This window comes from Limanda limanda, chromosome 11 (assembly GCF_963576545.1).
Source record: "Limanda limanda chromosome 11, fLimLim1.1, whole genome shotgun sequence".
NCBI classification, from domain to species: Eukaryota; Metazoa; Chordata; class Actinopteri; order Pleuronectiformes; family Pleuronectidae; genus Limanda; species Limanda limanda.
The window spans coordinates 4,792,028-4,803,892 of NC_083646.1; the positions used below are offsets into that span (position 1 = coordinate 4,792,028).

General features: G+C 40.1%; 2 protein-coding genes across 3 annotated transcripts; both read right to left on the reverse strand.

Moving 5' to 3' along the window:
* Window positions 1–2,828: 2,828 nt before the first annotated feature.
* On the reverse strand, window positions 2,829–6,062 carry LOC133013592 (vitelline membrane outer layer protein 1 homolog). Of its 2 annotated transcripts, XM_061080578.1 has the most exons (4): window positions 5,795–6,062; window positions 4,907–5,022; window positions 3,125–3,427; window positions 2,829–2,911 (listed from the first exon to the last, which is right to left on the reverse strand). In XM_061080578.1, exons 1-4 carry the CDS (start codon window positions 5,981–5,983, stop codon window positions 2,905–2,907), a joined length of 615 nt encoding a protein of 204 aa, XP_060936561.1. In that variant the 5' UTR covers window positions 5,984–6,062; the 3' UTR covers window positions 2,829–2,904. The 2 variants fall into 2 exon arrangements, with proteins under 2 accessions (XP_060936561.1, XP_060936562.1); XM_061080579.1 differs by lacking the exon at window positions 2,829–2,911 and having other exon boundaries at window positions 3,121–3,427.
* A 134-nt stretch (window positions 6,063–6,196) lies between these two features.
* On the reverse strand, window positions 6,197–8,919 carry LOC133013847 (H-2 class II histocompatibility antigen, A-K beta chain-like). Its single transcript, XM_061080934.1, has 3 exons — window positions 8,829–8,919; window positions 7,351–7,476; window positions 6,197–6,447 (listed from the first exon to the last, which is right to left on the reverse strand). The coding sequence occupies exons 1-3, from the start codon at window positions 8,917–8,919 to the stop codon at window positions 6,254–6,256; spliced, it is 411 nt and encodes a 136-aa protein (XP_060936917.1). The 3' UTR covers window positions 6,197–6,253.
* Between the last annotated feature and the right edge of the window lie 2,946 nt (window positions 8,920–11,865).

Sequence of the window (11,865 nt, forward strand, 5' to 3'; positions counted from 1 at the left end):
GACTTTGAGAACGTGCCAAAAACGAAGGGTTGATTTAAAAAAAACAGGGAAGAATGTGATGGATTTGTTCTCTTACATTTCAATGTCTTTTGTTGACGAGCAGCAGCACATACAGGAACAGATACTTTCAGCTTCCCTTCATTTGCTTCACATGCTCAGGACGAGCTACAAACACAAAACTGTGATACAACATCACCGAACATGAGTGCTCCTCCACGAGTCTCTCCGATCCACCGAGAATATGTTTTCATTGCTTTGTGTGTTTGTAAGCAGGATTGTGCAAAAACGATCAGATGGATGAAACTTGGGTCAAGAAAGAACGCAGTAAAAAATGTTTGCCTCCTTGTAATGTTTTCATTTGAATTTGTTTATTTGAAACTACTCAACAGATTCACGTGACATTAGGAATGGAGCATGACAAAAAAAAAAAACACACTCAAATCTCTCTGACCCGTGTTTCCATCTTTCACGAAAAATCGAGGAATTATACCTGCCACAGACTCCCATTGGGTCTCATGTTAAATTTGATTGAAATTCCTGGAAAGAGCAAAACAGAAAAATAAATCCTAAACCGCTCCCACGGCCCCATTTCTTAACTCTCACCAATAAAAAAGATATCTGGTTGTTCATTGTCTTGGAATTCTAAAAATGTTTTCTTTTTACAGACAAAACTGTCAATGATTTAGAACAACAACGTGATGGATCAGTAGGTAGAGCTATGGGAGAGTGACTCGGATCTGGGGAATTGAAGTGAAGTTGTTGGCAGAACTTTAATATTGATTTTTTTCTTTGCCTTTCAGAGGGGGACTTTTGAACTCTAAATAAACAACTGTCAATGATTTAGAACAGGTGTCTTCAGCGTTTTTCAGGCCAAGGACCCCCAAACTGGTGGAGAGATGGAGCAGGGACCCCATACTATATATATTGTATAAAATTGTGTTTTATAATAAACTGGGCCTATTGCCTTGTATAAACATAACTACTCTGTTATTGTGCATTCAATACTAAGCTATTCAAACATTACACGGGTTCATATATTCATGTTTTTAATTTAAACATTTGCAAGGTACAGGGTGGCCATGCCACTGCCATTTATAAACATACATCGTGCATACAACACTGAGCTATAAAGTAATTCACAGATTCATGTTTTTATTTTAAACATACATGTAGAAGAGACAGTGAATCCTCAAGCTATCTGTGGATGGCACACATACTCCCACATTAGTGAGATGTAGCATCCTGATGGGTAGCACACAACTTATCTAACCTTGGACGGATGGAGGTTGTCAGGCAGAGGGTCAAATCAGCCTCACAATAGGTTGGATGCATGTTAATGTGTATTTTAAGACATTTAAATTTGTGGAAAAAATATTCGTTGGAAAATAAATTAAAAATGATAAAAAAATTAAAAATTATCTAATCAACCAAAGATTTCGCGACCCCCCCTGCAGTACCTCCGCGGAGCCTCTAGGGGTCGCAGCCCCCCTGTTGAACACCTCTGATTTAGAACAAAAATGCAATTGGATCAATGAGTTCAAAACCAACTTATGCCAAAAACATTTATTTTTATGTCCAATTGCACTCAACTTCAATATTGTCTCATCGTTATAGCGCCACCTATTGGTCACTGTGAAAATGAACAGAGCAATCGACCCCAAAATGCACTCATGCGCTTTTATGTTATCTTACTGACAAATGTAGCTGAAAACATAACCTCTTTCACAGAGGTCAAAAATACCCTTTATAAATCCCTTTAGACCAAGGAAGACACTGAAGATGAAGATATTCACTTTACTGTTTTTCTAGTGTGTCTGTGGCAAAGTAACACATCAATATCTGAGAAGACAAAAACAGGAATTGACGCATTTATTTTTCTTCAAATGTGACAAAATTTCTTAAGTTTCTTCTGATCCAATGATCAATTAATCCTCTAATTATTCCAGCTCTATACTAACTATCAAAACTGAGTAAATTATCTGTTGTTCAACAATCGATAACTCTGCTGTCACAGGACGTGGTACAGTGTCCAGGTCGAGTCGGTGCAGAGCTCGGGCCTTTGTGCCCAGAGGGCGTTTCTCTGCTGGAGCTGCGGGGTTGCATCAGATGTTCAACATCTCCGGACTGATTCATGTAGAGTTCACTGCCTCCATGAAATCATTATTCTGTATTTTCATGTGTGGAGTCATAAAAGTCACAGGTTTTTAGAGAGGTGATGGGCAGCTCCACTTGTTACTCCACTGACATCTAGTTGGGAAATGATTAGTGGACCATTAGAATTAGATAATAATCAATGGAACACCAGTGCAATTGATCATAATTAGTCACTTTAAGGGTTTTTTTGCACCAGTTACCTATTATTTTATTTATATTTAATTAAATAATTAATTATTAAATTAATAAGATGGTATTGAGGACCTTTAAAAATCCTGCACCACCTGACTTCTGGTTATGTTATGCCAATCGGTGTCTTATTAAACTTTGTCAGGCCTTAAACTGTAAATTAATTAATACACCCTCTCGTCATTTTCTAATTACCTCGGTTCCAGCAGGAATTGTGGGAAGCGCCCGTGTCAGCGCCTCCAGCTTAATCTGACTTTACTGTGAGCTCATTGGTTCATCAGACAGGAAGTGAAAACACGCCGCTCTCGTGCTGATGATGTAAAAAATGTCTCCTTCATCTTTTTGTCTTGAAAGCTGAATACTAATAACTGTCAGTTAGTTGTCGGCTGAACTCTGATCTCAGTGTTTGTGTTTTTAATAAAAGGAAATGAAACCTAATCAGAGACTTGAAGTTCTGAGAAAAAACGTCACAGAAACAGCAGCGATTCAAATGAGCCCTTTATTATTTGTCATTGTTTAATTCAGGGTGACGGAGGAGGGGCGGACCAAGCTGCTCACCTGTCAATCACTGTCGATACAAAAAACACAAAGCACAAATTCAGAAACTGCAAAGAACAGAGTCACAGGATTACGAACAAAACAACATTTGAAATATGTCACACACGTCCTTCAACTGTTAAACCAAACTGTGCTTTTATCTCAATTCCATTTACAAGTGTTATAACATTGGCAGAGGTAATTAGTTTGAGTCTCTCAGCTCTTTCTGCTTTTTTTTAATTACCTGCTGGCTCTGTAACAGCAACGGAAGCGCACGTCGTTGAGGCTGGATTCATCATAACCCCCGTTTTCCACCATCCTGGTCTCGATGCCGCAGATTCCTCCCTTGCCACAATCCTGGCTCCAGTAGCCGTACTCCCCCCAGTTCATGCCGGTGCCCTGCAGCACGTGGCCATTGCTGCAGCGGAACCTGATGTTGTTGACGGCGGTGTCGTCATGGAACCAGCCCTGATAGGCCTCCACGCGGAGCTGGAAAGAGGTGAGCACGCCACGGGGGCAGTACTGAGAGCTGGACCAGTCGCCCCAGCTGGAGACGAGAGCAGGAAACACAGCAGAGTGAATCAAATCTGAATAAGAGCCAAGGTTTGGTTTGGAAACACAAAGTCGAGACGTTTCAACATCTGACCCCTGAACTCGAAATCCTGGAGAAAGAATGTTTTGATTTCCATGATGTGGAAACTGTCTCCAGCTTCCTGCTGCTTCCAAAACACATTTTTAAAATCGTATTCTTATTTAACCTTCACAGGACCGACAGGTTGGTTCATCTGAGACAGACGACCTGACCAGCTTAATAATTAAAGACATTGATAAAAACCACCTTAGTGACTCAAAGAAATAAAGAGTTTATACTGATAAGTTCATTTCTGTCCAACATCAGATTCCCTGCGGCTAAATACCAGCTCTCTACACAGGGACAGCTTTATTTTAAAGTAATTAAAGTAAGAAAACCATAATGTGACAGAGTAGTTAAAGGGGACATATTATGCTCATTTTACCACAAGTTGACATGGTTCCTTTGGTCATTATGAAATGTCTCTAATTTTGGTCAAAATACCACAAGGATAATTTAAAACAGCACCCTTTTTACCCTGTCTAAAACACCCCTCCTCAGAATGACCTGTTTTGACTGCCTGTTCCTTTAAAAGCTCATGAGCCAACTCCCCAGACCCCCGGGACACTAAACGCTTTCCGCAGGATCCGAGCTTCATCCTAATGCACAATGTCGGCTGTACAGATCTGTGCGGATCTGTGCAGCCGACCACAGCGCATCTTGAGTGCTTCATGCTGCTAGCTATCTATTCCAGGTGTATCCGAGGTTTTCAAAAACAAAGCGAAGTGCTTTGGCAAATATCGTATTTGCCAAGGCCATGTAGCGAGACTCCGTACATGGGCATGTTTCGACAATGACGTACTTATCGGTCGTAATCCCATTCGACGCACTCAAGCGTATCGTTTCTGACATAGAGAAACCACAACAAGCCGCGTGAGTTGTTTTTTTTCCAGAGTTTTAGGTTTGGGAGACATGCCAGATACCCAAATGAACCTATAGAAGCACTAAAAAGCACAACTGAAAATCAAGTGAATTTACGTCTGGGTCACATGAGTTTTTATATATTTCACAACTAATCCCTGTGAAAAGGCTCATTTAATTGGTTCTATGTAGAGTTTTCTAATAATTTGGCTGGTTATCATCATTTCTTGGAATCTGTATCATATTTGTTAATCACTTCTCTTTTTTATGATCATTATTATCACCACCAATGTTTGGTTTTATATAATTTTCTTTACTTTAATTAGATGGTTTTTGTAACTTATATACATATAAATACAAATCACTATTATTTAAGAGAAGTATTATTACAACAAACTGCAGATTTGCTGATTAAAATAAACACAGTGTATAACTGATCTTCAAAGCGTTAACACATTTATATACTGGATTTATTTGTTGTCCAGATTAGGAAAGGTGCCTGAATGGAGACTGGTACCAGTACAGAACACTTACAAACCACCGTGAGAATACATAGAGTAAGTTAAGCTCCGGTCCCCGTCTTTGCGGCAGATGAGGCGGATGCCGTTCATGGCCGTGTTGTCCTCAGGGTATTGTTGGTAGTCCTCCACCTGAGGAAACAGAGTTCAGTTCCCAGAAGCAGATCAGATTAAACTAGTTTTACTTTTGTTTAATTGCTGCACCAGCAACAAGCGCACGTGATGTCACAGGTCACAGCAGGTGAAGAGCAGCTTAGTATCTGGTACAACAGGAAGTAAATGCATCTCTGGTTGTTGTAAATTGTTCTCTGTACATAATCAGGATTCTTATGATCATTCATTAGAAACCAGTTAATCCTCATGACTGCAAACACAGTTTCCCAGTATAAATGTTCGCTGAGCTGCAGGACAATAAAACAAACTTTTACCTTTTTTCATTTACTTATTCCCTTGATTTTTGTCCCATTATGTTGGAATAATACAAATGAAGGTGTCTCTTCACAGCCAGTTTGAGTTTGAGGGACAATTCCATTACTTAATGTGACTGTGTGAAACAACGTGAGGAATGAAAACCTGTACGGTCGAAACTCTGATGTATTTGAAAAGTTTCCTATTTTACCTTCAGGATAAGAAAAACAAAAGTCCCGAAAATGATAAAAACACAAACATAACTTCATGTTCTACATTTAAGGTAAAAATGTGTTGAATAACTAAGTCACTAATTATATATATATATATATAAATATATAATATAATCATGATTTGGCAAAAATGATGACGAATTTCAATAAAATTACTTTCCACTGCTTAGTCACTAAGCAATGGAAATTAACTTTATTGCCTCAGTAGGTTTAAGTTAAATAAAAAAATAACTGTGATAAATGTTAGAAATCAGTGTCTTTACCCTGATACTGAAGCCAACAGCAAAGTACTGGTCAGGACACATCACGGGCCACCTCCATGTTCCATACTGCTGTCCGTTTGTCACAGTCAGCACAGATGTGTACGACCGGCCGTCCACAACAGCTCCGTGCTGGAACAACCCCACGAACAACACGGTCAGCACGGCCACAGCGCGGAGCAGACTCTCCATGTCGACAGCAGTGAGTGGAAGGTTTCACCGGTAAAAGCCAGCTAACGAGTTCTGGAGGGGGTTCGGCCTCAAAAAGCTCTTATATAGTTTACGTGTTGATCGCGGAACAGACAACTCGTTTCAGCGTTAATCATTTACAGAGACTCAGGCGAAGTGGATCTGATGTGGATTTAACATTTCCACATCTCCAGAGAGCTCAGAATCAATGGGTCAATAGGACATTTCTACACCAAGGCCAAACAGCTTCCCGTAAATTACATTTATTACAGTCTATACGTAGATGAAGCTCCAGTCCTCGTTGGCCAGGACATCAGTGGACGACACATCGCTGGAGACCTCCATCCCGTCCCTCAGCCAGCTCACTTGCACTTTCTGAGGGTAGAAGCCCAAGACGCTGCAGTGGAGGAACGTCCTCGCCCCGTAGTCAGCCGGCTCAGTGTGATGGACCCTGACAACCGGTGGCACTGGAATGTGGAGAAGATCAGAGCAAAACATCAGCAGCTAAATGACCTGCAGAAGACAGACTCACTTTTATTTAAGCCATTGAATTAAAGCACAGGGAGAGAGATCTAGAAGCAAATGAAGCCAAGGAAGTGTAGTGGAAAAATTAACTAAGTATGTGTTGTGCAATAATGGTTAGGAGTGATACCATAAGCTGGGTTGCCTTTAGACGTTTAATACATTTGGTTATCAAAATAAAATATAAAACATTAATATTTAAAATATTAATATTAAATCATAACTTTATTTTGTTTAAGTTCTCGCGGGGCACCACCCTTCACAGAAGGGAAACGATAGCCAATTTATTGATTAAGATCAGTCTCATTTAGATCTAGTTCAATTAGAAATCTTAATATTTACTATTAAAGATTATATAATGAACAGTTAAGGTTTATAGAGTTCTTGACAGTGTAACTGTTGGCAAACTTCACTTGTGCAACATTAATGACAGGACAAGTTTAAAAGAAAACATTTATTATGAACATAATAAAGTATCAAAAACACAAGTTACTAACAAAATGTACTTAACTAACAAAGATGTGTATGTGTGTTTGTGTGTGTGTGTGTGTGAGAGGGGCTCTGTGGTAGTTAAGTCACACCTTCCTGTGGGCTCCTAAAATGGTTGCTCCTAAGATAGCAGCCCCCCCCGCCCTTCTGGAGTGGGGGAGTGGGTACGATGGTAGTGATATGCAGTGTCTGTGAGAATGCTAATTAGAAAATGGCAGGGTCTGTGTAGAGCCAACTCACATTAACTTTCATTTAGCTTGTAACTACAATAACACCACATATCAAACTCTAAAACATCACACAGAATCAAATAAACAGTCTTGCTAAGCGTAGTATAATTATTAAGCCCAGTATGTTACCTGTCCTTGAACAGGGAGAAAGTTGCTGTGCGGTTCGCCGTTCGTCCTGGCTTTTGAAGTCTCTGGTTTGTGTGGTCTCTGCTTCCGCGGTTCTGTTGAGCTGTGATGCTCTCGCTTGTTGAATTCCTTACCTGCAGGATATCGAATCGCTGCAAGGAGAATAGTAGAGCTTGAAGGGCGAGGAGATTTCCTTGAGAAGATGAGCTGAAAGCTCGACCTTTGAAGGGCGAGGAGGTTTCCTTGAGAAGGTGGGCTGGAAGCTGCCACTTTACGCTCCTCTCGTAGATTTGGATGCAAAGAGAAGATGCCAGGCAGGAGCAGTCAGGCCCCTGCTAGGCGATGCAGGAGAAGAGAGGCTGGACAGCCTGCTCCTTTGGAGAGTTGAGGAGAAGAGAGTGAATTGGGGGAGCCCTCTCATTATATTGGGCTGATGACCATCAGGTCATGTGGCCAGAGTGACCAATTGGCATCTGATCCTGGTAGCACTTTGCACCTCTATGTGAAGTTGCTGAAACAAAGGGGACATGCAGCACTCTGGGAGCCAGAGTTTCTTGGCCTTCCAAGAACAAAGAAAACACGTTGCACCCTGGGAGATTGAGTTTGGGAGGCTTGGCCCAGCACATGTGGCTTCAGCTTTTGTCCACACACGTAGGCCGAGAAGGAAGCCTTTAGTTTCATAAAACATGTTTCCCAACATATGGCTGACAAACTATTTTGTATTTGGATAGTAAGTTTTTGCAGCCTTGTCTAAAATACTTTTATGACCTGTATCTACATATACCAAATGCTTTATGACCTGAGCTGTTTTATGGTCGGTACTGTTTATGACCTGAATACGGTTCGACCTTTTGCCACTTGTTTACCCACCACAGGAAGGATGTGTATGTCTGCGTATCACCTTAGCAAACACATGTGAATCAGCTGTTTATGTTTAGATTCCTCTCCTTCCCGTGCCTAAGGAACCAGTCTGGATTGGTTCAGAGAGACAACCCTCAGTCCTCCTAAAAGACTCTTGTATTTGACTGTTCTCCATCTTCACTGAGAACCCTGTGACTCTCTGTGTTGATCCTTTCTGCAGAAAGCCCCTTATTAAATACACGTAGATAACTTTGATGTTTCCAGCCTCTTCTATTTCCAGATTTCCATTACAGAAGTGAAACTGTTTGACCCATAATAACCTTCTTCAGTAGAAAACACAGAAATGTACCTGTTCTGTCCAGCATGCTCTGTCTGAACAGCCTCAAATTGTATCTGCAGAGAACCACGTGTTTATAGAAGAGATGAACTGTTCTTTCAGGTTTTACCAAAACTCTTTTCATGCTTTCTAGGAAGTCGTTGTAACAATGTCTCTTTGTTACCGTGCGTTCTTCGTCAGGCAAACAAAGGGAAACAGGTAGGTGAGTCTCAATAGTGTTCTTTATTCGCTCACACGTGCATCTTAACAAACATAAACTTCTCACAAACATATAGCGACTAGCTTTTCAGCCTAGTGTTTATCTGATTCCGGGAGTGATCTGGCTCCTGGTGATCCTCCTCCGGCCCCAGCCCGCGACTGCTGATAGCGGTCATTTGAGCTCTGTTGATGGGTCAATCCACCTGTAGAGTCCAGGGTATGAATAAGTTCTACACCACTGGATATATACAGTAAAATCCAAGCTGCCGTTTTGGGGATTTTCAGCGTTCGGGATCTAAACTTTATCCATCAGAAACTCGACGCACTTGGATAATAAAATCTGGCAGCGACTCATATATAATAATATATAATATAATATAATTAGATTCAGGCCCGAGCAGAACAAATCCAGCGTAGGCACTTTTAAAAAACATCTGCATTCGGTGACAGTATTAAATGAGAAGCAGGCAGAGATGACAAACAGCATTTACAGATCGTTGGTGTCAGGCGGTCGCTGCAGGAGCAACAACAGCTTGAAGACGTGCTGAGGTGATACATGGTGACTTTGAGAACGTGCCAAAAACGAAGGGTTGATTTAAAAAAAACAAGGAAGAATGTGATGGATTTGTTCTCTTACATTTCAATGTCTTTTGTTGACGAGCAGCAGCACAAACAGGAACAGATACTTTCAGCTTCCCTTCATTTGCTTCACGTGCTCAGGACTAGCTACAAACACAAAACTGTGATACAACATCACCGAACATGAGTGAGGCTCCTGCACGATTCTCTCCGATCCACCGAGAATATGTTTTCATTGCTTTATGTGTTTGTAAGCAGGATTGTGCAAAAACGATCAGATGGATGAAACTTGGGTCAAGAAAGAACGCAGTAAAAAATGTTTGCCTCCTTGTAATGTTTTCATTTGAATTTGTTTATTTGAAACTACTCAACAGATTCACGCGACATTAGGAATGGAGCATGACAAAAAAAAAACACAGTCAAATATCTCGGACCCTACTTCCATCTTTCACGAAAAATCGAGGAATTATACCTGGCACAGACTCCCATTGGGTCTCATGTTAAATTTGATCGAAATTCCTGGAAAGAGCAAAACAGAAAAATAAATCCTAAACCGCTCCCACGGCCCCATTTCTTAACTCTCACCAATAAAAAAGATATCTGGTTGTTCATTGTCTTGGAATTCTAAAAATGTTTTCTTTTTACAGACAAAACTGTCAATGATTTAGAACAACAACGTGATGGATCAGTAGGTAGAGCTGTGGGACAGTGACTCGGATGTGGGGAATTGAAGTGAAGTTGTTGGCAGAACTTTAATATTGATTTTTTTCTTTGCCTTTCAGAGGGGGCTTTTGAACTCTAAATAAACAACTGTCAATGATTTAGAACAGGTGTCTTCAGCGTTTTTCAGGCCAAGGACCCCCAAACTGGTGGAGAGATGGAGCAGGGACCCCATGCAATATATGTTGTATAAAATTGTGTTTTATATTAAACTGGGCCTATTGCCTTGTATAAACATAGCTACTCTGTTATTGTGCATTCAATACTAAGCTATTCAAACATTACACGGGTTCATATATTCATGTTTTTAATTTAAACATTTGCAAGGTACAGGGTGGCCATGCCACTGCCATTTATAAACATACATCGTGCATACAACACTGAGCTATTAAAGTAATTCACAGATTCATGTTTTTATTTTAAACATACATGTAGACGAGACAGTGAATACTCAAGCTATCTGTGGATGGCACACATACTCCCACATTAGTGAGATGTCGGACCCTGATGGGTAGCACACAACTTATCTAACCTTGGACGGATGGAGGTTGTCAGGCAGAGGGTCATATCAGCCTCACAATATGTTGGATGCATGTTAATGTGTATTTAAAGACATTTAAATTTGTGGAAAAAATATTCGTTGGAAAATAAATTAAAAATGATAAAAAAATTTAAAATTATCTAATCAACCAAAGATTTTGCGACCCCCCCTGCAGTACCTCCGCGGAGCCTCTAGGGGTCGCGGACCCCCTGTTGAAGACCTCTGATTTAGAACAAAAATGTGATTGGATCAATGAGTTCAAAACCAACTGATGCCAAAAATATTTATTTTTATGTCCAATTGCACTCAACTTCAATATTGTCTCATCGTTATAGCGCCACCTATTGGTAACTGTGAAAATGAACCGAGCAATCGACCCAAAAATTCACTCATGAGCTTTTATGTAATCCTACTGACAAACGTAGCTGAAAACATAACCTCCTTCACAGAGGTCAAAAATACCCTTTATAAATCCCTTTAGACCGAGGGAGACACTGAAGATGAAGATTTTCACTTTACTGTTGTTCTAGTGTCTCTGTGGCAAAGTAACACATCAATATCTGAGAAGACTAAAACAGGAATTGACATTTATTTTTCTTCAAATGTGACAAAAAATTTCAATTGGTTTTATGTCGAGTTTTCTTATAATCTGACTGGTTATCATAATTTCTCGGAATCTGTAACATCTTTGTAAATCACTTCTCTTTTTTATGATCATTATTATCAGCACCAATGTTTATTTTATATACTTTTTTCTTTACTTTAATTAGATGGATTTTGTTACTTATATACATAAAAGCCAGTGCATATAAGCATATATACATATAAGCCAGTGCAATTGATCATAATTAGTCAGTTTAAGTGACTTTGCACTAGCTGCTTTTAATTTTTGAAGATGTTATTGATGACCTTTACAATCTTGCACCACCTGACTCCTGGTTATGTTATGCCAATCGGTGTCTTATTAAACTTTGTCAGGTCTTAAACTGTAAATTAATTAATACCTCCTCTCGCCATTTCCTAATTACCTCGGTTCCAGCAGGAATTGTGGGAAACGCCCGTGTCAGCGCCTCCAGCTTAACCTGACTTTACCGTGAGCTCATTGGTTCATCAGACAGGAAGTGTAAACACGTCGCTCTCGTGCTGATGATGTAAAAAATGGCTCCTTCATCTTTTTGTCTTATTTGCCGAAGCCGACACTTGAAACTTGCTCTTGAAAGCTAAATATTAATAACTGTCAGTTAGTTGTCGGCTGAACTCTGATCTCAGTGTTTGTGTTTTT

Excerpts from the sequence above, each read along its gene's own strand:
- LOC133013592 (XM_061080578.1), bottom strand. The coding sequence starts at position 5,983 with ATGGAGAGTCTGCTCCGCGCTGTGGCCGTGCTGACCGTGTTGTTCGTG. Across the intron at positions 5,023-5,794 it reads CTGTTGGCTTCAGTATCAGG|GTGGAGGACTACCAACAATA; the intron begins GTAAAGACACTG and ends CTGTTTCCTCAG. Across the intron at positions 3,428-4,906 it reads ATGTATTCTCACGGTGGTTT|CTGGGGCGACTGGTCCAGCT; the intron begins GTAAGTGTTCTG and ends TCTCGTCTCCAG.
- LOC133013847 (XM_061080934.1), bottom strand. The coding sequence starts at position 8,919 with ATGACCGCTATCAGCAGTCGCGGGCTGGGGCCGGAGGAGGATCACCAG. Across the intron at positions 7,477-8,828 it reads GATAAACACTAGGCTGAAAA|GAATTCAACAAGCGAGAGCA; the intron begins GCTAGTCGCTAT and ends CCTGCAGGTAAG. Across the intron at positions 6,448-7,350 it reads TTCTCCCTGTTCAAGGACAG|TGCCACCGGTTGTCAGGGTC; the intron begins GTAACATACTGG and ends TCCACATTCCAG.